This window comes from Canis aureus, chromosome 22 (assembly GCF_053574225.1).
Source record: "Canis aureus isolate CA01 chromosome 22, VMU_Caureus_v.1.0, whole genome shotgun sequence".
Classification (NCBI taxonomy): domain Eukaryota; kingdom Metazoa; phylum Chordata; class Mammalia; order Carnivora; family Canidae; genus Canis; species Canis aureus.
In genome coordinates, this window is record NC_135632.1 from 19,859,016 (window position 1) to 19,882,201 (window position 23,186).

General features: G+C 40.7%; 1 protein-coding gene across 1 annotated transcript in view; it reads right to left on the reverse strand.

Annotated features, from left to right (window-relative positions):
- Window positions 1-1,281: 1,281 nt before the first annotated feature.
- PCCB (propionyl-CoA carboxylase subunit beta) overlaps window positions 1,282-23,186 on the reverse strand; it is a 101,710-nt gene continuing 79,805 nt past the window's right edge. Inside the window, exons 10-15 of the mRNA XM_077865027.1 lie at window positions 22,945-23,068; window positions 5,154-5,261; window positions 4,794-4,894; window positions 4,287-4,385; window positions 2,599-2,698; window positions 1,282-1,600 (exon numbers count right to left, since the gene is read on the reverse strand). Of these exons, the coding sequence (XP_077721153.1) occupies window positions 1,479-1,600; window positions 2,599-2,698; window positions 4,287-4,385; window positions 4,794-4,894; window positions 5,154-5,261; window positions 22,945-23,068 (654 nt within the window). The 3' untranslated portion in view covers window positions 1,282-1,478. The remainder of the gene's footprint in view (window positions 1,601-2,598; window positions 2,699-4,286; window positions 4,386-4,793; window positions 4,895-5,153; window positions 5,262-22,944; window positions 23,069-23,186) is intronic.

Consider the following 23,186-nt stretch of genomic DNA (forward strand, 5'->3'; position numbering starts at 1 on the left):
AGAAAAGCTATTTCAGGAAAAACTGTTTTTAAAAAAATGAATCCATGAATCTAAACAGATACTAAAAAAATTAAAACAGAAAAAAAGTTCTTTCAGGAAAGTAACAACTAACAAATGCAGACATAATGATAGGGTTAGAAATGCAACATTTTAGAATCCACACAGGATGGCCGATTGAGGCAAGAATCATCAATGGACACTAAAAGTACTAGGTGAAAGTTTGTTGACAACCTTAAAGAATGCCCCCAGATCAGTTATAAATCACAAAGAAAAAATGGTAACCTTTGCAGCCACCACCTTAACCAAGTGATGAGTCAATGTCATCTATAATGGGAAAAACTAGCATAGGATGCTTCCTAATGTGATACATGACTCATTATTGTGTCTTACACTTACCTAGATCTGAACATCTGAAAACAATCAGACAAACCCAAATGGAGGGATAATTCTACAAGATAACTGGCAACCATTCTTCCAAATGTCAATGTAATAAAAGACTGTAGGACAATGACCCTTGTTTCCTAGGAAATAAACACTGATGTTTAGTGGTGCCAGGGATAAAGGGTCATGATTCTGCAAATTACTCGCAAGTGGGTCAATAAAAATAATAATAGTTATATATTTATGGAAGAGATGCACCAAATGTAGAAAAATTAACTGGAAAATCTAAGTGAAGGTGTACAAATACCATACTCTTGCAACATTTCTATAGGTTTGAAATTTTTCAAAATAAGTTTTTAAAAATGTGAACACATTTCTGAAAAGCACTTAATATAGGGTGCTATACCTTACTGAGCATCTACTTTGCCAGACATAACTGCAAATGTCTCATTTAATCCTCAACAGTTCCTAGAGGAACTAAGAGCACATTATTAAATATTATTTAAAAGTAAGGGAATTGGGATGCCTGGGTGGCTCAGCAGTTGAACACCTGCCTTTGGTTCAGGGAGTGATCCCAGGATTCGGTATCGAGTCCCACATCAGGCTCCCTACATGGAGCCTGCTTCTCCCTCTGCCTGTGTCTCTGCTTCTCTGTCTTTCATGAATAAATAAATCATAAAAAAAAAAAAAAAAAGGAAACTGAGGCCTAAATGGTAAGTACTTTGCCCTAAAAGCCCATCATCTCACCTACAGAGAAAACAATTATTGGGGGGAAAAAGAAAAAATACACAGGTGTCAAATAAGGGTCAGCTTTAAGTATCAGTACGCTATTACTATATGTATTATCTTCTTGATTTTTCAGATTTTTACTATAAAAAAATGAACTTTGTGCTCAAAAAATACTGGTTAAAACAAGTTTTTAATAAAGCAAATAATTTTACAGTAAGGCATACATGAAATCTTTGTAGAATTTAATAAACAGCCATTTCAAGTTATTACTGGTATTTAGAATTCCAAGTATCATGATTGCAAAAGGCAGGAATGGGTATGAATGGCCAGGCAGTAATTGGCTCTTGGTTTATTTTCCTTTAATCTGTTTACAATGGAATATTTGCATGTTTCCTCCAAGGGCGCTGTACCTTCTTGCTGGCCAAGACATCCAAGTCACGGCAGATTCGGGCTCGTGTAGAGGAAGGCTGGATGATGTCATCCACAAATCCTGGTGAAGCACAGAAAAGGAAGTAGATCATCGGCATCTCCAGATAATGCCTGCGCCCAATCTGTGCTAAGACTGGGCACCATCTCTAGGGTCGATAGTGTGAGCAGGAACCCAAGTTACGGGGCATGGGCCCAGTAAGCCTTCCCCTGCATCCTAGGAGCATCCCTGTTCCTCTGGCAGGGCCCCAATTTCTGGCCTAGGAGCAGTTGGCAAGAAAATGACTTCATCTTGACAGGGAGGGGACCAGATTTCAACAGGAAATAAAAATTTAGAAAAATACATTTGTATTTTCAAAAATCACTATACTTCCTCCTATCCCTGTAACACAAGTCCTTCTGCAATGTAATTTCACCTCTCCTCCCATCAAGGATTAAATGTCCTCACTTGGCCTCGTGACTTGCTTTGGCCAACAGAATGTGGTAAAAGTGACACTGCAATTTCCAAACCTAGGTCTCAAGGTGACTTGCAGCCTGCCCCCCCACCCCCACCCTCTTGCTGCCCTCAGGACACCAGCAAGTGTGGAGTAGCCTCCTTAAGAATAAGGACCCATGTGCAGAAAGTCCATCAGACAGCCAACAGCAGCTACATAAGCGAAGCCATCTTGGACTATCCAGCCCCAAACTACCAACTGACTGTCTTTGCATGATTGGTCCCAGCAAGACCAGAAGAACCATCTAACTGAGCCCAGCCCACATTGATGACCCTCAGAAACATGAGCAAAACAAACAAAAAGTGGCTGGGTTTTTACACGATATTTAGGTGCCTGGAACAACACTAAGAAACTCAACCATTTCAGTGATGCTGTTTTTATCTTAGTCACCAGAGCAGTGCACATGTGGTCCCTAAGTGATGACCGCCCAGGACATAACCACCCCTCCCTTGTCTGCAGATTCAACTGTCAGGGCAAAGGGCAGTTATAGGAGACTGCAAAATACAAGAATGAGCAAGTGACCCAGTGAATGACCCTGCTGTCCCCACCCCCCACCCCCAGTTCCTACCTCTCACTGCAGCAGGAAAGGGGTTGGCAAACTTCTCAATGTACTCTGCCTGAGCAGCTGCCACGTCCTTGTGCCCTTTGAAGATGATCTCCACAGCACCCTGTCACGAGAGAGGTTAATGTCAAACTCAACTGACAATCCCAACTGGGTAGACCTCCTGCAACTCACTACCACAGTGTGTGGTCGTGAACTCTGTGGTAAATCAAAGTGCCCTGGGGAGAAGTGCCAGCTCCAGGTGCCAGGGCACAGAGGTAAGCACTGCTGGGGTCAACCGTCATGAAGCCACGGGACGTGATGGGACGTTCAGCTGTGAGCCCAATGACAGGCAGCTCAGGCAAAGCCAGTAAGCAGCTTGTGTCCCCACATTCCATCCTACTCCTTCCACTTGCATCTATCCTTCGAGACCGAGATGTTTGGCCTCTTTTTCCACTGTTAAATCTGTGGTTCCCTGCATCAAGGGAAGCAAAATGCTGTTTTCTTGTTTTCTTTTTTTCTTTTTTTTTTTTTTAAAGAATTTTTTTTAATTTTTTTATTTATTTATGATAGTCACACAGAGAGAGAGAGAGAGAGAGAGAGAGAGGCAGAGACATAGGCAGAGGGAGAAGCAGGCTCCATGCACCGGGAGCCCGACGTGGGATTCGATCCCGGGTCTCCAGGATCGCGCCCTGGGCCAAAGGCAGGCGCTAAACCGCTGCGCCACCCAGGGATCCCCTGTTTTCTTTTTTTCTTATCCTGAGTACACAATTCAGTGGCCACAGGCAGGCAGACTGAACTGCAAATGTAGAAACACTGGAAACTAAAATATGAGTCCTGACCTCAGAAGCCCTAAAAGTCAGCTATGGGAAGAGTCAAGGGAGTTAGTTACCTGGTGCAATCCCAATAGCTGTTTCAAAGCAGGAAAGGAGTGGGGATCAGGCTAAGAAACAGGAAGTACAATAGTCCCTGCTCATTTGCAGCTTCAGTTATCACACTCCAGAAGCAGATGGGTGAACCTCCATCTGACATCAATGCCTGTGCTCTTCACCTCACTTCATCTTATTATCTCACATCACAAGAAGGGTGAGTACAAGATATTATCAGAGAGAGAGCACATTCACACAACTTTTATGACAGCATATTATCATCATTCTATTGTTAATCTTTTACTGTGCCTCATTTATAAATTAAACTTTATCATAAGTATGTATGCATATGAAAAGACAGCACACATAAGGTTGGGTATTCTGGTTTCAGGCCTCCACTGAGAGTGCTGGAGCACATCCCCTATGGATAAAGGGTGGACTGCTATACCTTGCCCAAAGTCACCAGGGTCAGAACTACAGTTCAAATTTTATAGGCTAAAAGGAATGGCTCTAGGGCCCTCCATTGGAGATGAGATGGAGTTACAAGGAAATGTCCAATCCTCCCAAAGGCTAGTTCAGCTGACTCAACCCTTTCCCCTTTACTGATAACATCAAATCCCCTTCAGGGGCCCTCCCACACTTATCATGAAGATACCAGCATGTGTCTGAAGTGACAGTGCAGGACAGGAGCCAGAGCTGTCCCTGGGGCTCACGTGGGAGACTTTCCAAAGTCAAGGCCCCAAATCTCTGGAATCCTGGTCTCTCTCCAACATTTGCCACCTATGACCTCCTGCTGGGAGAGTCTGGTACCTGGACCCAAGCAAAGGGAAAGCTAGAGGGCCTCACCTTTGCTCCCATGACTGCGATTTCTGCTGTAGGCCAGGCATAGTTGATGTCACCACAAAGGTGCTTGGAGCTCATGACATCATAAGCACCACCATAGGCCTAGAACAGACCCAAATACTGAATGTTAGAGCCTGAATCAAACAGATCTGTCCCTGAAACATCCTAGGAAGCCAAGTGAAATGAGGACAAAAAAGAAACTGAAGGCCCAATGTCTCCGCTCAGGCTTCCTGGCCTCAGAGAATACCTAGACACAACCCAGAGGCCTTTCACAGTTAACGTGAACGGTTTTTCCTGGCTTTTTCCCCACTGATGCTTTCAGTTCCCAGAAATGACCCAATGTATCTGCAGGGTGTGTCTATAGGGCTGTAAATGCTATCCTCGAAAGATCTTTTTAAGGGCTAGCATGGTGTACTCCTCTTCCTAGCCCTCCTGAAACTCTTGGCCAGACCTCCAAACATGGCTATGCTGCTAGGAGTGGGCTCACAGCCTCTGATACAAGTTCCTCACCTTCCTGGTGATGACTGTGACTTTGGGCACAGTTGCTTCAGCAAATGCGTAGAGAAGCTTGGCGCCATGTCGGATGATGCCCCCATATTCCTGTGCTGTGCCTAGGTCATGAGGAAGAGTTACTAGATACAAAAGTCCTCACGAAGTTTGACTGCCACTCTCAGCTATGAGGTCTTCCCCTGCTCCCCAGAGGGCCAGGAGAGAGCCACCCTCAACCCGAGAGGCCCATCTTCCAAATACACCTAGAATACAGAGATGTCATAAATCCTTAGAGAATTTTGCAAGAAAACTTCCAAATAAAGTGGGTGTCTCACTGGGCAAAACCATCTCCCTTAGCCCCCACTTCTGTCAATGACTTACCAGGCAGGAAGCCAGGGACATCAACAAAAGTGATGAGTGGAATATTGAACGCATCACAGAATCGGACAAAACGAGCCCCTTTCACAGATGAATTAATATCCAAACATCCTAGAATGAGAGAGATTGTCCATGCTGAGAGCTTCAGGGCAATTTTTAGTTCCACCCACATGGAATGTGCCCTCAGCAACCATCCAGGGCTGATTTTTATGGAGGCATCAGTCTTCTCATCCGGGAATGTAAAGGGGAACTGTTACACTCCAGGAAAAACAGGAGAACACACCTGGCATGGGCCAAAGAGGGTCTAGGAGTGGTCTCAGCTCTTTGCTGGGAGCACAGCCTATTACAGGCAGTCTTGCCTGAAGGACTGCTGCCACCAGGGGAACAACCCAACTTGCCCTCATGGAACCAGTAGGAGGAGGTATCATTCAAGGGCTGCTCTTAGAGAGCATTTGTGTATAAAACCACAAATGCCTTCTGACCAAATAAATGGGGTTTATCTCAAGAAGTCAAGGTTGATCTAACTTATGAAAACCAACAAAAACTACACTAAATAGAAGAGAAAAACCATGTAGTCTTCTCAACAGAGAAACCTAACATTCAATATACAACCATAACTCAAAAATTGTAGTGGGATACCTAGGTGGCTCAGTCAGATAAGCATCCAACTCTTGGTTTCAGCTGAGGTCATGATCTCCGGGTTATAAGATCAAGCCCCTTGTTGGCTCCATACTGAGAGTGGAGTCTGCTTGAGATTCTCTCTCCTTCCCCTTCTGTTCCTCCTTCAACTCACACACTCTCTCTCTCTCTCTAAAATAAATAAATCTTAAAAAAAAAAACTAGCAGTAAACTAGTACAGTGGGATTTTCATAATCTGATAGAGAATCTATTAAAAAAAATTAAAAACCTTATACACTCATGGATCAGAAGAATGGATAAATTCCCAAAGTGATCTACACCACTGCTGGCCAAAAGAACTTTCTATGAATGTTCTCCAACTGCACTATTTGACATGGTAGCCACTACCGCTATTAAACACTTGTAATACAGCCAGTACAACTGAGAAACTAAGTTTCTAGTTTTATTCAATTTTAACTATATATATTATTTAATTATCTTAAAGTCTACTAAGCTAGCATACTAAACAGACCTATATTTTCAAGCAAAATATTACTACCAATATCATAGATATTCTCTTACAGAAATTGATAAGCATATTCTAAAATTCATATGGTAATACAAAGGAGACAGAACAGTTAAAATAGTTTTGTGTGGTTTTTTTTTTTTAATTGGAAGACTTACACTTTGACTTTTCAAAACTTAGTTATTAGACATGGTTTCTCAACCTCAGCACTATCAACATTTTGGACTGGATAATTCTTCATTGTAGGGGTTTGTCTTGTGTGTGTAAGATGTTAAACATCATCTATTGCCTCCACCCAATAGATGCCGGTAGAACACACTCCCCCCAGAATCCACACCTGTGACAACCAAAAATGTTTCCAACGTTGTCAAATGTCTCCAGGATTCTGAAAGTGCCAAGTTGAGAACTACTGAGAACTATAAGGCTACAATAATCAAGGCAATATGGCACAGGCATAAAGGTAGATAAAATGATGATGAAACAGGATAGACTGTGAAGAAATAGAACCACACAACTGATTTTAGATCAAAACAATTCAGTGTGGAAAGGAAGTCTTCTTAACAAATGATGATGAGGGGATCCCTGGGTGGCTCAGTGGTTTAGTGCCTGTCTTTGGCCCAGGGCGCAATCCTGGAGCCCCGGGATGGAGTCCCACGTCAGGCTCCTGGCATGGAGCTTGCCTCTCTCTCTCTCTCTCTCTCTCTCTCTCTCTCTATCATAAATAAATAAAATCTTTAAAAAAAAATGATGATGAGACAATTAACTACCTGTATTAAAACGCACACACAATCATGAAATTTGACTGTTTCACTCTAAACTATACACAAAAGTCAATTCAAAATAGATCACAGACCTTCATATAAAACCCAGAACTATAAAACTAAGAAATAATATTGAACTATCTTTGCAACCTGTAGTAGGCAAGATTTGTTGAAAAGGACACAAAAGCATTAATCATAAATAAACACTGATAAATGGTGCTTCATTAAATGTTTAAAATAACGTGAGTCAAAAGACACCATTAATTTACCGAATAAGCAAGTCACTAATCACGAAAAGAATACTTGCAATACACATATCTGACAAAGGACTCACAGCCAAAATGTATAAAGAATGCTAGAGATCATCAATGTTGGCAAATTGAATTTAAATTAAAAAAAAAAAAAAAAAGGAAGAAGTCATCGAAAAAGAAACAACTCAGAAAAGAAAAAATTGGCAAAATTTCCCTCTTGGTAAATGCATTTTCTGAAATGACAGAAATGTTCTATATTTTGTTCTGGACGATGATATGGTTATATAAAATTGTCAAATTGTCAAAACCTATCAAAACGAGCATTTGAAAACTGTACATTTTACTATGTGTAAATTATAGCTCAATATAAGAACAATGTTTTATTTTATTTTATTTTATTTTTTTTTTTTTGTGATAGTCACAGAGAGAGAGAGAGAATGAGGCAGAGACACAGGCAGAGGGAGAAGCAGGCTCCATGCACCGGGAGCCTGACGTGGGATTCGATCCCGGGTCTCCAGGATCACGCCCTGGGCCAAAGGCAGGCGCCAAACCGCTGCGCCACCCAGGGATCCCTAAGAACAATGTTTTAAATCTCCCTTCCCTCCACTCTACTCAAAATCTATGTTAATGACCTGAAATAAAGAATCTGAGTGAAAGTCCCAGAAAAAAAAAAAAAAAAAAATTCTAAATTAAGAAACTGCAAAAAGTACCCAGAGGCTACACTCAAAATCATACTGAAAAGAAAGATGAGCACTGACAAGCAAAACAAGATGCAATCACTGGGGAAATGAACACAGACATGGAAAACCTGCAGTCCTGAGCTGCCACGCAATGGGCTCCAGGTCCAGAGGCCTGGTCTTCGCATCTTAGGCCTAGTCCCAGGGCTATACAGAGAACCTGGCACCCAGAGAGTGACCAAGGAACTATGGCTAATTCCTACAAGAAAAAATGAGAACCAGAACACAGAAGCTCCTTATCTGAGCCTCTGAAGCTGCCTTTAGTAATGGTTAGGGAATGAATAAGTCAATAAAATGAAACTTTCTTCAAAAAAGCAGTAACCTGCTGAACTTCCACATCTTACCACTCCATAAACATCACAAAGAACTTTTAAGCCAAGAAAAAGAGAAGTCAAGGAACCACAATGGAATCAAGTGTTGAGACTCCAGCCAGAGCTGAGGAGGGCCCCTGGGATAGACATCCTAGATATCTATAGAGAAAATTTCCAGGATAAGACAAGCAGCTTCTTAAAAAGTGAGCTTATAAAAGTCAACCTGTGCTGTAGAACATAGTACCTGCAGAGGTAGTCATGGGATGAGAAAGATCTTAAAGCAGACACAAGAAATCATGTGAAATCCATGCCAGGGACTGACACAGCTCAAAGGAGAAACTAAAGGGATATATGAGCAGTTAAGAACTTATTGGAGGAACAAAATACATTTTCAATAGGTGTGAATTCCTGACTTTATACACGTTTTCTAAACAACAAAATGGTGGGGTGGGCAGCTCCAAGCTCCTATCCTCCAAAAGAAACATCACAAAACAAGCAGAAACTCTGGAATAAGTGAACATTTAAAACAATCAAAAGAAAGCAAAATCAAGGAAAAGGCAACACTTAATGGGTGCCTGGGGGGGCTCAGGCAGTAAAGCATCTGACTCTTGATCTCCAGAGCATGAGTTCAAGCCCCACAACGGGAGTGGATAGCCTACTTAATAAAAGAAAGAAGAGGGGTGCCTGGGTGGCTCAGCCAATTAAGCATCTGCCTTTGGCTCAGGTCATGATCCTGGGGTCCTGGGATCAAGCCCCACATCGTGCTCCCTGCTCAGTGGTGTTCTAAACTTTCCCTCTGCTGCTCCCCCTGCTTGTGCACTATATATATATATCTCTCTCTCTGTCAAATAAATAAATAAATAAAATCTTAAAAAAAAAAAAAAAAGGAAAGAAAAAGGCAACTTAAAAATAGTAGGAAAGACTTGTTGGTGTTCTTAATTACACTTGCCCCACACTCTCTCTAGTTCTAGAGAGAACAAAGAAGATCTTAGTCACAAATCATCACATAGGTCTGTTCTAACTTGTCTGAAAGACTGACCTGCATCTGTTTCACCTAGCTTGGAACTCACTCAGGCCAGAAAAGTGGCAGACACTGCTCAAAAACAAAACCTACAGATGTCTGGGGAAAAGATTATGCTTCAGATCACCTAAGGCCTAGGAGGTAAAAACTGAGTTTCTTTGGGAAATGAGGGCACTCAAGAACACCTGTGTATATAGGGGATTTCAGAAAGACATAGACATGCCTAGAACCAGATGCATGCTCAGAAAAGACCTGAGAAAAGGAAATTAGAAAGTATTTTGAGATGAATGAAAATGAAAACACATTACAAAACAAATAACCTAAGAAGACCTTAAGAGTTAACCTTGGACTGATCTCTAAGTTCGGTTTAAATCTGGCTAAGTGCTGAAGGAGAGCTCCAGCACAGAGCCAATTCTCAAAGACTAGAAGAGGTGTTTTCTTGTTTGTCTGTTTTAGCAGCTGGTATTCAAGGATCTCTCTGCCAAAACACTAGCTGGATACAAGCTAAGACCACATACAGCAAGGAATGTAGTCTAAAAAAATAATTGGGAAAAGTCAGTAGACAAATGGACTATTACAGCATTCAGTGATCAACAACAACAAAACCCACAAAAGGAAAAGAATATGATTTCGAGTTACCACATTATAATATTCAAATATCTAGTTTTCAACAAAAAATAACAAGGCTTAACAAAGAAACTGGAAAATAGCTACTCAAACAGCAATGTCCCTGAGGAAGCCTAGACACTAAACTTACTAGACAAAGACTTTTCTTTTTTTTTTTAAAGATTTTATTTATTTGAGAGAGAGTGCAAGAGAGCGAGCACAAAAGGGAGCCCAACTTGGGCCTTGATCTCAGGATCCTGGGAGCATGACTTGAGCTAAAGGCAGATGTTTAACCAGCTAAATCACCCAGGTACCCCCAGACAAAGACTTTAAAATAACTGTCTTGGGATGCCTGGGTGGCTCAGCGGTTGAGCATCTGCCTTTGGCTCAGGGTGTGATCCTGGAGTCCCAGGATCGAGTCCCACATCAGGCTTCCTGCATGGAACCTGCTTCTCCCTCTCTGTGTCATCTCTCTCTGTCTCTCTTTCTGTGTCTCTCATGAATAAATAAAATCTAAAATAAATAAAAATAAAATAAAATAAAGTAAAATAAAATAAAATAAAATAAAATATAAAATAAAATAAATAAAATAAAATAAAATAAAATAAAATATAAAATAAAATAAATAAAATAAAATAAAATAAAATAAATAAACTGTCTTAAATATAGTCAAAGAAGTAAAAGAAAAACATGAACAAAGATTTTTAAAAATCAGGAAAACAATGTATGAACAAAATGAGAATATCAATAAAGAGAAAGAAATCATAAAAAGGAACCGAACAAATTCTGGGGCTGAAAACTGCCATAATTGAAATTTTAAAATTCACTACAGGAGTTCAATAGCAGATTTGAGAAAACAGAAGAAAGGATCAGGAAACCTGAAGATAATTTAAATTATCCAGTCCAAGCAAAGAAAAAAAAAAAAAAAAAGTGAATAGAAACTAAGGGACCTATGAAATACCATCATTTGAACCAACATATGTACCAAGGTAATACCAGGAGGAGGAGGAAGAAAAAAAAAGGACAGAGACTATTTGAAGAAATAATGTCCCAAAACTTCCCAAATTTTTTTTAAGTTAATAAGGTACTTTATTTTTTTTATTTTTATTTATTCATGATAGTCACATAGAGAGAGAGGCAGAGACATAGGCAGAGGGAGAAGCAGGCTCCATGCACCGGGAGCCCGACGTGGGATTCGATCCCAAGTCTCCAGGATCGCACCCTGGGCCAAAGGCAGGCGCCAAACTGCTGCGCCACCCAGGGATCCCAAACTTCCCAAATTTAATGTAACACATGAAGAGACAAATCTAAGAAACTAAGGAGGATAAACACAAACAGACCTCACTGAGCCACAATATCATCAAATGATTAAAAGATAAAGACAGAACCTTGAAAGGAGCAAGACAGAAGTGACTCACCATATACAAGAGATACTCAGTAAGATTTTCAATTGATTTCTAAGTAGAAAAACCATGGAGGGGCAGCCCCGGTGGCGCAGCGGTTTAGCGCCGCCTGCAGCCCGGGGTGTGATCCTGGAGCCACGGGATCGAGTCCCACGTCGGGCTCGCTGCACGGTGCCTGCTTCTCTCTCTGCCTGTGTCTCTGCCTCTCTTTCGTTCTCTCTGCCTGTGTCTCTGCCTCTCTTTCGCTCTCTCTGAATGAATGAATGAATGAATGAATGAATGAATGAATGAATAAATAAATAAATAAATAAATAAATAAATAAATAAATAAATAAATCTTTAAAAAAGAAAAGAAAAAGAAAAACCATGGAGGCCAAAAGACAATGGGATGACTTAGAGCACCGAAAGAATTAAACTGTCAACCAAGAACCCTATGCTTGGCAAACTGTCCTTGAAAAATGAGGAACAAATTAAGACATCACAAATAAAAGCTGATGAGTTCATTACCTGCCCTATTAGGCCTGCCCTACAAGAAATGGTAAAGCGAATCCTTCAGGTTGAAATTAAAATGATATCAGAGTACCACACAACTGTATGAAGTAAAGACCTCTTGTAAAGGTCACCTACGTGAGGAAATGCAAAAGCCTTATTATATTTTTTATTTGTAATACCATTTTTTAATTTCTTACGTGATTTAAAAAAATACAGCCCAGAAAGTTTAACTGGTGAATTCTATAAAACATTTAAGAAATTATACCAATTCTCTACAATCTCTCCCAGAAGACAGAATCTGAGGGAATACTTCCTAACTCATTCTATGAGGCCAGGATTATACTATTACCAAAACCAGAAAAAACATTACAAGGAAACAGACCGATGCCTCTCTTAAACACAGACCTAACAAAATATTAGCAAATCAGCAATTTTACAAAAATAATTATATACCACTTCCAAGTGGGATTTATCACAGGTAAACAGATTCAACGTTTGAAAATCAATTCATGAAATCCATTGCACCAACAGACTAAAGAAGAAAAATCACATGGACATATCAGTAGATACAGAAAAGGCATTCACAAAATCCAACATTCACAGTAAAAAACAAAACACAACTCTGTAAACTAGGAATGCAAGGGCAACTTCTCAACTTCATAGAGAACATCTAACAAAAAATCTACAGCTAACATCATACATAATGGTGAAAAACTAGAAGCTTTCCCACTAAGATGAGGTACAAGGCAAAAATGTCCTGTCACCATTACTTTTCAAAACTGTATGGCAAGTCCTAGCTTATCTGATAAAACAAGAAAATACACAAAAGGTACCCAGACTGGGAAGGAAGAAAACAAAATGTCTTTGTTCATAGATAACATAATAATCTATGTAGAAAATCCTAAAGAAGAGACAAAAATACTGCTGAAACTAATAAGCAATTATAACAAGTTGCAGAATACTAATATACAAAAGTTAATCACTTTCCTATCTACCACATAGTGAATTTGAAACTAAGAACACAATGCCATTCACATTAGCACCGACTACCCTAAAAAGAAATACACAGGCATAAATCTAACAAAACACATTATAAGATCTACATGAGGAAAACTACACAACTCTGATGAACAAACTCTGATGAACAAAATGGAAGAATTAAATAAATGGAGACATATTCCACCTTTGTGGAGAGTAAGACTCAATATTCTCAAGAGGCCAGGTATCTCCAACTTGATCTCTACATTTAACACAATTTCAATCACAATCCCAACAAGTTATTTTGTGGATGTTGACAAACTGATTTATTCAAGAGTACATTGAGGAGCAAAAAACCCAGGCCAGCTATCACACTATTGAAAAACAAAATAAAGTAGAAGGTCTGACAATACTTAACCACAAGACTTACTATAAAGCTACAGTAATCATGTGGTACTGGGAAAGAATAAACAAACATGTGGTACTGGTGAAAGAATAAACAAACAGAAAAACAGAATAGAACAGAGAAACCAGAAATAGACCCACATAAATATAATCAACTGATTTTTGACAGAAAAGCAAAAAACTAAAGCGATACAATGGAATAAAGATCATCTTTTCAACAAACAGTGCTGGAATAACTGGACATCTACAAGCAAAAAAAAAAAAAAAAAATCAATCTAGACACAGACCTTACACTTTACAGGAAAATTAACTCAAAATGGATCAAGAGACCTGAATGTAAAACACAAAACTTTAAAAAACTCCTAGAAGATAACACAGGAGAAAAACAAATAAACTTGGGTATGGTGGTATCTTTCTAAGTACACTACCAAAGGCATGATCTATGAAAAAAATAATTGATAAGCTGACCTCATTATCATTAAAACTTCTGCTGTGCAAAAGACACTGTCTAGAGAAATGAGAAGACAACCACAGTCAGGAGAAAATATTTGTAAAATATACATCTGATAAAGGAACTGCTATCTAAAATATACAAAAGGCTCTTAAAATTCAACAATAAGAAAACAATCTGGTTAAAAAATTAGCGGACAACGAAGATGTCATATATATATACACAATGGAATATTACTCAGCCATTAGAAAAGACAAATACCCACCATTTGCTTCAACGTTGATAGAACTGGAGGGTATTATTGCTGAGTGAAGTAAGTCAATCGGAGAAGGACAAACATATGGTCTCATTCATTCGGGGAATATATAACATAGCGAAAGGGATTAAAGGGGAAAGGAGAGAAAATGAGTGGGAAATATCAGAGAAGGTGAAAGAACATGAGAGACTCCTAACTCTGGGAAACGAACAAGGGGTAGCAGAAGGGGAGGCGGGCGAGGGGATGGGGTGACTGGGTGACGGGCACTGAGGGGGGCACTCGACAGGATGAGCACAGGGTGTTACGCTATATGTTGGCAAATCAAACTCCAAAAAAAAATATACAAAAAAAATAGCAAAAGATAAAAGAAAAATGAGGGGGGAAAACCTAAAGATCTAAACAGACACCTCACCAAAGGAAACAAAAACATACAGATGGAAAATAAGCACATGAAAAGATACTTCACAGGGGATCCCTGGGTAGCTCAGCAGTTTGGGCCTGCCTTTGGCCCAGGGTGTTATCCTGGAATCCCTGGATGGAGTCCCACAAAGGGCTCCCTGCATGGAGCCTGCTTCTCCTTCTGCCTGTGTCTCTGCCTCTGTGTGTGTGTGTCTCTCATGAATAAATAAATGAAGATCTTTAAAAAGAAAAAGAAAAGATACTTCACATCATATGTCATCAGGGAAATGCAAATCAAAATAAGATACTACACATCTATGAGAATGGCCAAAATCCAGAACACTAACACCACCAAATCCTGGTGAGGATGTAGAACAAAAGAAACTCCTGGTGTGTCAATGTTCATTCATTAATTGTAACAAATGTACCACTCTGGTTCAGGATACTGATAGTGAAGTAAGCTGTGCATGTGTGATAGCAGAGTGTATATAAGAATTCTGTAGTTTCCACTTAATTTTGTTGTGAAACTAAAAAATAAAATTTCTTTTTAAAAAAAGGATTATATACCATGACCAAGTCGGATACACTCCAGTAACGCAGAAGTGGTTGAACATAAAAAAATCAATCAATATAATACACATTAATAGAATGAAGGACAAAAATTATATCATCAAGTGTTGCAGAAAAGCTATTTGACAAAATCTATGTTCGTTCCAAAATTAAAAATAAGGATGCCTGCTTTCACCAGTGCTACCATTCAACAGTGTGCTGAATGTTCTGGCCAGAGCAACTAGACAAGAAAAATCATATCCAAATTGGAGAGAAAGAAGTAAAAATATATTTTTTGCAAAAAATACGATTCTATATAATATTCCAGAGAATCCATAAGAAGGCTAGTAAAGCTAATAAACTCTGAAAAGTTGTAAGCCACATAATCAACAAACAATAATCAGTTGTGTAGTTGTTTTTCTATATACTAATAATGAACATTCCAAAAAGGAAATTGAAAAAGCAATTCCATTTACAATAGTATCTAAAAGAATAAAACAGGAGGAGGGGCAAGATGGCTGAAGAGTAGGGTCCCCAAATCACCTGTCTCCACCAAATTACCTAGATAACCTTCAAATTATCATGAAAATCTACGAAATCGGCCTGAGATTTAGAGAGACCAGCTGGAATGCTACAGTGAGAAGAGTTCGCGCTTCTATCAAGGTAGGAAGACGGAGAAAAAGAAATAAAGAAACAAAGGCCTCCAAGGGGGAGGGGCCCCGCGAGGAGCCGGGCTGAGGCCGGGGCGAGTGTCCCCAGGACAGGAGAGCCCCGTCCCGGAGAAGCAGGAGCTGCACCGACCTTCCCGGGCGGAGAGGGGCTCGCGGGGAGGTGGAGCAGGACCCAGGAGGGCGAGGATGCCCTCGGGCTCCCGGGGACACTAACAGACACCTGCGCCCCGGGAGAGTGCGCCGAGCTCCCTAAGGGCTGCAGCGCGCACGGCGGGACCCAGAGCAGCTCGGGGGCGGCTCCGCGGAGGGGCTGCGGGGCGGGAGCAGCTGGGGGGGGCTCGGGGGCGGCTGCGCGGAAGGGGCTGCGGGGCGGGAGCAGCTCGGAGGGGCTCGGGCGGCGGCTCCGCGGAGGGGGCTTCCCGGATAGGACCGCGAATCCAACAGCGCAGACCGGGAGCACAGGGCGCAGGGACACAGCCCAGGATCCGGCCTCCCTCCGGCACAAGCAGAGGCCGGGAGGGCCCAGGACCGCAAGGACGCTCCTGCCCCGAGCTGAGCAGATCAGCGGCCCCGCCCCGGAGCCTCCAGGCCCTGCAGGCTGAGAGCTCCAGGGGCTGAATCCAGGGCTCCAGAGCTGGCCACCGCCACCGTGATTGTTCTTCCTGGGCCTCACGGGGTAAACAACCCCCACTAAGCCCTGCACCAGGCAGGGGGCAGAGCAGCTCCCCCAAGTGCTAACACCTGAAAATCAGCACAACAGGCCCCTCCCCAGAAGACCAGTTAGACGGCCAAGTTCCAGGGGAAGTCAAGGGACTTAAAGTATACAGAATCAGAAATAATCCCCCGTGTTTATTTTATTTTTATTTCTGATTGCTTCCCCCACCCTTTCTTCGCCCTTTCTTTCTTTTTCTTTCTCTTTTTCTTCTCTTTTTTTCTGTTTTTTCTTCCTTTTTTCTTCTTTTTCTCTTTTCTTTCCTTCTTTCTCTCCTCTCTTTTTCTCCTTTTCCCAATACAACTTGTTTTTGGCCACTCTGCACTGAGCAAAATGACTAGAAGGAAAACCTCACCTCAAAAGAAAGAATCAGAAACACTCCTCTCTCCCACAGAATTACAAAATCTGGATTACAATTCAATGTCAGAAAGCCAGTTCAGAAGCACTATTATACACCTACTGGTGGCTCTAGAAAAAAGCATAAAGGACTCAAGAGACTTCATGACTGCAGAATTTAGATCCAATCAGGCAGAAATAAAAAATCAATTGAATGAGATGCAATCCAAACTAGAAGTCCTAACGACGAGGGTTAACGAGGTGGAAGGACGAGTGAGTGACATAGAAGACAAGTTGATAGCAAAGAGGGAAACTGAGGAAAAGAGACAATTAAAAGATCATGAAGATTAAGGGAAATAACAGCCTGAGGAAGAAAAACATACGTTTAATTGGGGTTCCCGAGGGCGCCGAAAGAGACAGAGGGCCAGAATACGTATTTGAACAAATCATAGCTGAAAACTTTCCTAATCTGGGAAGGGAAACAGGCATTCAGATCCAGGAAATAGAGAGATCCCCCCCTAAAATCAATAAAAACTGTCCAACACCTCGACATTTAATAGTGAAGCTTGCAAATTCCAAAGATAAAGAGAAGATCCTTAAAGCAGCAAGAGACAAGAAATCCCTGACCTTTATGGGGAGGAGCATTAGGGTAACAGCAGACCTCTCCACAGCGACCTGGCAGACCAGAAAGGGCTGGCAGGATATATTCAGGGTCCTAAATGAGAAGAACATGCAACCAAGAATCCTTTATCCAGCAAGGCTCTCATTCAAAATGGAAGGAGAGATAAAGAGCTTCCAAGACAGGCAGGAACTGAAAGAATATGTGACCTCCAAACCAGCTCTACAAGAAATTTTAAGGGGGACTCCTAAAATTCCCCTTTAAGAAGAAGTTCAGTGAAACAGTCCACAAAAACAAGGACTGAATAGATATCATGATGACACTAACTCATATCTGTCGATAATAACTCTGAACGTGAACGGGCTTAATGACCCCATCAAAAGGCGCAGGGTTTCAGACTGGATAAAAAAGCAGGACCCATCTATTTGCTGTCTACAAGAGACTCATTTTAGACATAAGGACACCTACAACCTGAAAATAAAAGGTTGGAGAACCATTTACCATTCGAATGGTCCTCAAAAGAAAGGAGGGGTAGCCATCCTTATATCAAATAAACTAAAATTTACCCCGAAGACTGTAGTGAGTGATGAAGAGGGACACTATATCATACTTAAAGGATCTATCCAACAAAAGAACTTAACAATCCTCAATATATATGCCCCGAATGTGGGAGCTCCCAAATATTTAAATTAATTAATAACCAAAATGAAGAAATACTTAGATAATAATACACGTATACTTGATGACTTCAATGTAGCTCTTTCTAACTCGATAGGTCTTCTAAGCACAACATCTCCAAAGAAACGAGAGCATTAAATGATACTCTGGACCAGATGGATTTCACAGATATCTACAGAACTTTACATCCAAACTCAACTGAATACACATTCTTCTCAAGTGCACATGGAACTTTCTCCAGAATAGACCACATACTGGGTCACAAATCGGGTCTGAACCAATACCAAAAGATTGGGATCGTCCCCTGCATATTCTCAGACCATAATGCCTTGAAATTAGAACTAAATCACAACAAGAAGTTTGGAAGGACTTCAAACACGTGGAGGTTAAGGACCATCCTGCTAAAAGATGAAAGGGTCAACCAGGAAATTAAGGAAGAATTAAAAAGATTCATGGAAACTAATGAGAATGAAGATACAACCGTTCAAAATCTTTGGGATGCAGCAAAAGCAGTCCTGAGGGGGAAATACATCGCAATACAAGCATCCATTCAAAAACTGGAAAGAACTCAAATACAAAAGCTAACCTTACACCTAAAGGAGCTAGAGAAAAAACAGCAGACAGATCCTACACCCAGCAGAAGAAGAGAGTTAATTAAGATTCGAGCAGAACTCAACGAAATCGAGACCAGAAGAACTGTGGAACAGATCAACAAAACCAGGAGTTGGTTCTTTGAAAGAATTAATAAGATAGATAAACCATTAGCCAGCCTTATTAAAAAGAAGAGAGAGAAGACTCAAATTAATAAAATCATGAATGAGAAAGGAGAGATCACTACCAACACCAAGGAAATACAAACGATTTTAAAAACATATTATGAACAGCTATATGCCAATAAATTAGGCAATCTAGAAGAAATGGACGCTTTCCTGGAAAGCCACAAACTACCAAAACTGGAACAGGAAGAAATAGAAAACCTGAACAGACCAATAACCAGGGAGGAAATTGAAGCAGTCATCAAAAACCTCCCAAGACACAAAAGTCCAGGGCCAAATGGCTTCCCAGGGAAATTCGATCAAACGTTTAAAGAAAAAGAAAAAAAAAAAAAAAAACGTTTAAAGAAGAAACCATACCTATTCTACTAAAGCTGTTTGGAAAGATAGAAAGAGATGGAGTACTTCCAAATTCGTTCTATGAGGCCAGCATCACCTTAATTCCAAAACCAGACAAAGACCCCACCAAAAAGGAGAATTACAGACCAAGATCCCTCATGAACATGGATGCAAAAATTCTCAACAACATACTAGCCAATAGGATCCAACAGTACATTAAGAAAATTATTCACCACGACCAAGTAGGATTTATTCCCGGGACACAAGGCTGGTTCAACACTCGTAAAACAAGCAATGTGATTCATCATATCAGCAAGAGAAAAACCAAGAACCATATGATCCTCTCATTAGATGCAGAGAAAGCATTTGACAAAATACAGCATCCATTCCTGATCAAAACTCTTCAGAGTGTAGGGATACAGGGAACATTCCTCGACATCTTAAAAGCCATCTACGAAAAGCCCACAGTAAATATCATTCTCAATGGGGAAGCACTGGGAGCCTTTCCCCTAAGATCAGGAACAAGACAGGGATGTCCACTCTTACCACTGCTATTCAACATAGTACTGGAAGTCCTAGCCTCAGCAATCAGACAACAAAAAGACATTAAAGGCATTCAAATTGGCAAAGAAGAAGTCAAACTCTCCCTCTTCGCCGATGACATGATATTCCACATAGAAAACCCAAAAGCCTCCACCCCAAGATTGCTAGAACTCATACAGCAATTTGGCAGCGTGGCAGGATACAAAATCAATGCCCAGAAATCAATGGCATTTCTATACACTAACAATGAGACTGAAGAAAGAGAAATTAAGCAGTCAATCCCATTTACAATTGCACCCAAAAGCATAAGATACCTAGGAATAAACCTCACCAAAGAGGTAAAGGATCTATACCCTCAAAACTATAGAACACTTCTGAAAGAAATTGAGGAAGACACAAAGAGATGGAAAAATATTCCATGCTCATGGATTGGCAGAATTAATATTGTGAAAATGTCAATGTTACCCAGGGCAATTTACACGTTTAATGCAATCCCTATCAAAATACCATGGACTTTCTTCAGAGAGTTAGAACAAATTATTTTAAGATTTGTGTGGAATCAGAAAAGACCCCGAATAGCCAGGGGAATTTTAAAAAAGAAAACCATATCTGGGGGCATCACAATGCCAGATTTCAGCTTGTACTACAAAGCTGTGGTCATCAAGACAGTGTGGTACTGGCACAAAAACAGACACATAGATCAATGGAACAGAATAGAGAACCCAGAAGTGGACCCTGAACTTTATGGCCAACTAATATTCGATAAAGGAGGAAAGACTATCCACTGCAAGAAAGACAGTCTCTTCAATAAATGGTGCTGGGAACATTGGACATCCACATGCAGAAGAATGAAACTAGACCACTCTCTTTCACCATACACAAAGATAAATTCAAAATGGATGAAAGATCTAAATGTGAGACAAGATTCCATCAAAATCCTAGAGGAGAACACAGGCAATACCCTTTTTGAACTCGGCCACAGTAACTTCTTGAAAGATACATCCACAAAGGCAAAAGAAACAAAAGCAAAAATGAACTATTGGGACTTAATCAAGATAAGAAGCTTTTGCACAGCAAAGGATACAGTCAACAAAACTCAAAGACAACCTACAGAATGGGAGAAGATATTTGCAAATACATATCAGATAAAGGGCTAGTTTCCAAGATCTATAAAGAACTTCTTAAACTCAACACCAAAGAAACAAACAATCCAATCATGAAATGGGCAAAAGACATGAAGAGAACTCTCACAGAGGAAGACATAGACATGGCCAACATGCACATGAGAAAATGCTCTGCATCACTTGCCATCAGGGAAATACAAATCAAAACCACAATGAGACACCACCTCACCCAGTGAAAATGGGGAAAATTAACAAGGCAGGAAACCACAAATGTTGGAGAGGATGCGGAGAAAAGAGAACCCTCTTACACTGTTGGTGGGAATGTGAACTGGTGCAGCCACTCTGGAAAACTGTGTGGAGGTTCCTCAAAGAGTTAAAAATAGACCTGCCCTATGACCCAGCAATTGCACTGTTGGGGATTTACCCCAAAGATACAGATGCAATGAAATGCCGGGACACCTGCACCCCGATGTTTATAGCAGCAATGTCCACAATAGCCAAACTGTGGAAGGAGCTTCAGTGTCCATCGAAAGATGAATGGATAAAGAAGATGTGGTTTATGTATACAATGGAATATTACTCAGACATTGGAAACAACAAATACCCACCTTTTGCTTCAATGTGGATGGATCTGGAGGTTATTATGCTGAGTGAAGTAAGTCAATCAGAGAAGGACAAACATTATATGTTCTCATTCATTTGGGGAATATAAATAATAGTGAAAGGGAATAGAAGGGAAGGGAGAAGAAATGGGTAGGAAATATCAGAAAGGGAGACAGAACATAAAGACTCCTAACTCTAGGAAACGAACTAGGGGTGGTGGAAGGGGAGGAGGGCAGGGATGGGGGTGAATGAGTGACGGGCACTGAGAGGGGGCACTTGACGGGATGAGCACTGGGTGTTATTCTGTATGTTGGTAAATTGAACACCAATAAAAAATAAATTATAAAAAAAAAAAAAAAAGAGGGGATCCCTGGGTGGCGCAGCGGTTTGGCGCCTGCCTTTGGCCCAGGGCGCGATCCTGGAGACCTGGGAATGAATCCCACGTCGGGCTCTCGGTGCATGGAGCCTGCTTCTCCCTCTGCCTGTGTCTCTGCCTTTCTCTCTCTCTCTCTGTATGACTATCATAAATAAATAAAAAAAAAAAAACTTAAAAAAAAAAAAAAAAAGAATGGTTAAACAAAATGTGGCATATACCTACAATGGAATATCACTTAGCCATAAAAAGTTATAAAGTTCTGTTACATGCTACAACATAGATGAACCTTGAAAACATTATGCTAAGTAAAATAAATTTGACACAAAAAGACTACTACTACATGATTCCACTTTCAAGGGATATCTAGAATGGGTAAATTTGTAGAGAGTAGATTTAGATCATCAAGGTCTAAGGGTTAGGTAGAAAGGGAGTCTTTTTCTACTTGAAGAATTTCTAGAATACAGTGGTAAGGACTGCACAGTGTGAATGTAATTAATGCCACTACATTATATACTTTAAAAAAGTTGTTAAAACAGCAAACTTTACATTATATGTACATATATTTTTTACCATGATAAAAAATGTTGTTTAAAAAAAAAAAAAAGCTTTTCTAAAGACAAGGTAAAATTGCCATGACAGAAATAAAAGATGAGGCTGGGCCTGTAGGGAGGGCACAATTTTCCTACACAGGGATTCCAAATAAACCTAAGAAGGAAAATAGGAGGAAAGCAGTGTCTACCATTCTCATGCCAGACTTCCAACAGCACCCAGAGCACAGCCATGGCCAAGTCCCCATGACCTGGCTGGCCGTGGCTCAGCTCTGGCCATACCACCAGAAGGCTGTGGGAAACAGACACAGGAAGATCCTGTTAACTCATCACCCACCAACTGTGTACCTGACACTGGAAATAAAATGATGACTAAAATATCAACACCCCTGCCCTCATGGAGCTCATAGTTTTAGTGTGTGAGACATAAATCTAACTAGGGGGAGAAAGAAAGCAGCCATCTGAAAAAGTAAAGAACTTCTTAACTTGAGGAAAGTTATCTATAAACCCTTAAACAATTAAAGTACAAAAGAAGCTGTTTGAGATATAAACATTAAAAGAGAAAAGAGCTTTTACAGCAACATCTGAGTTTCTTCTCTGGCCAATGGAGGGCTCATCTGAGGAAAAGGCAGAAGGGAGACACCATGAACCCAGGCAGCCCTCGCCCCCAACCGCCGCCCAAGGTTTGTGAGAGCTTCTCCCACCTACCTGAAGCCACCTTAGGTTGGTTGCCAACAATTCCAACAGTCCTCCCATTCATTCTTGCAAAACCAACAATGATGTTCTTGGCATAATTGGGCATGATCTCAAAAAATTCTCGCTCATCAACAACCTGTAGGGATAAATTTACACCAGAGCTCAAAATGATAAGGAACCAGATACAACTATATTACAGAATTCCAGGCATTTCCATTACAGAATGACAGAGCTGGAGAGCCCCCACCTCACCA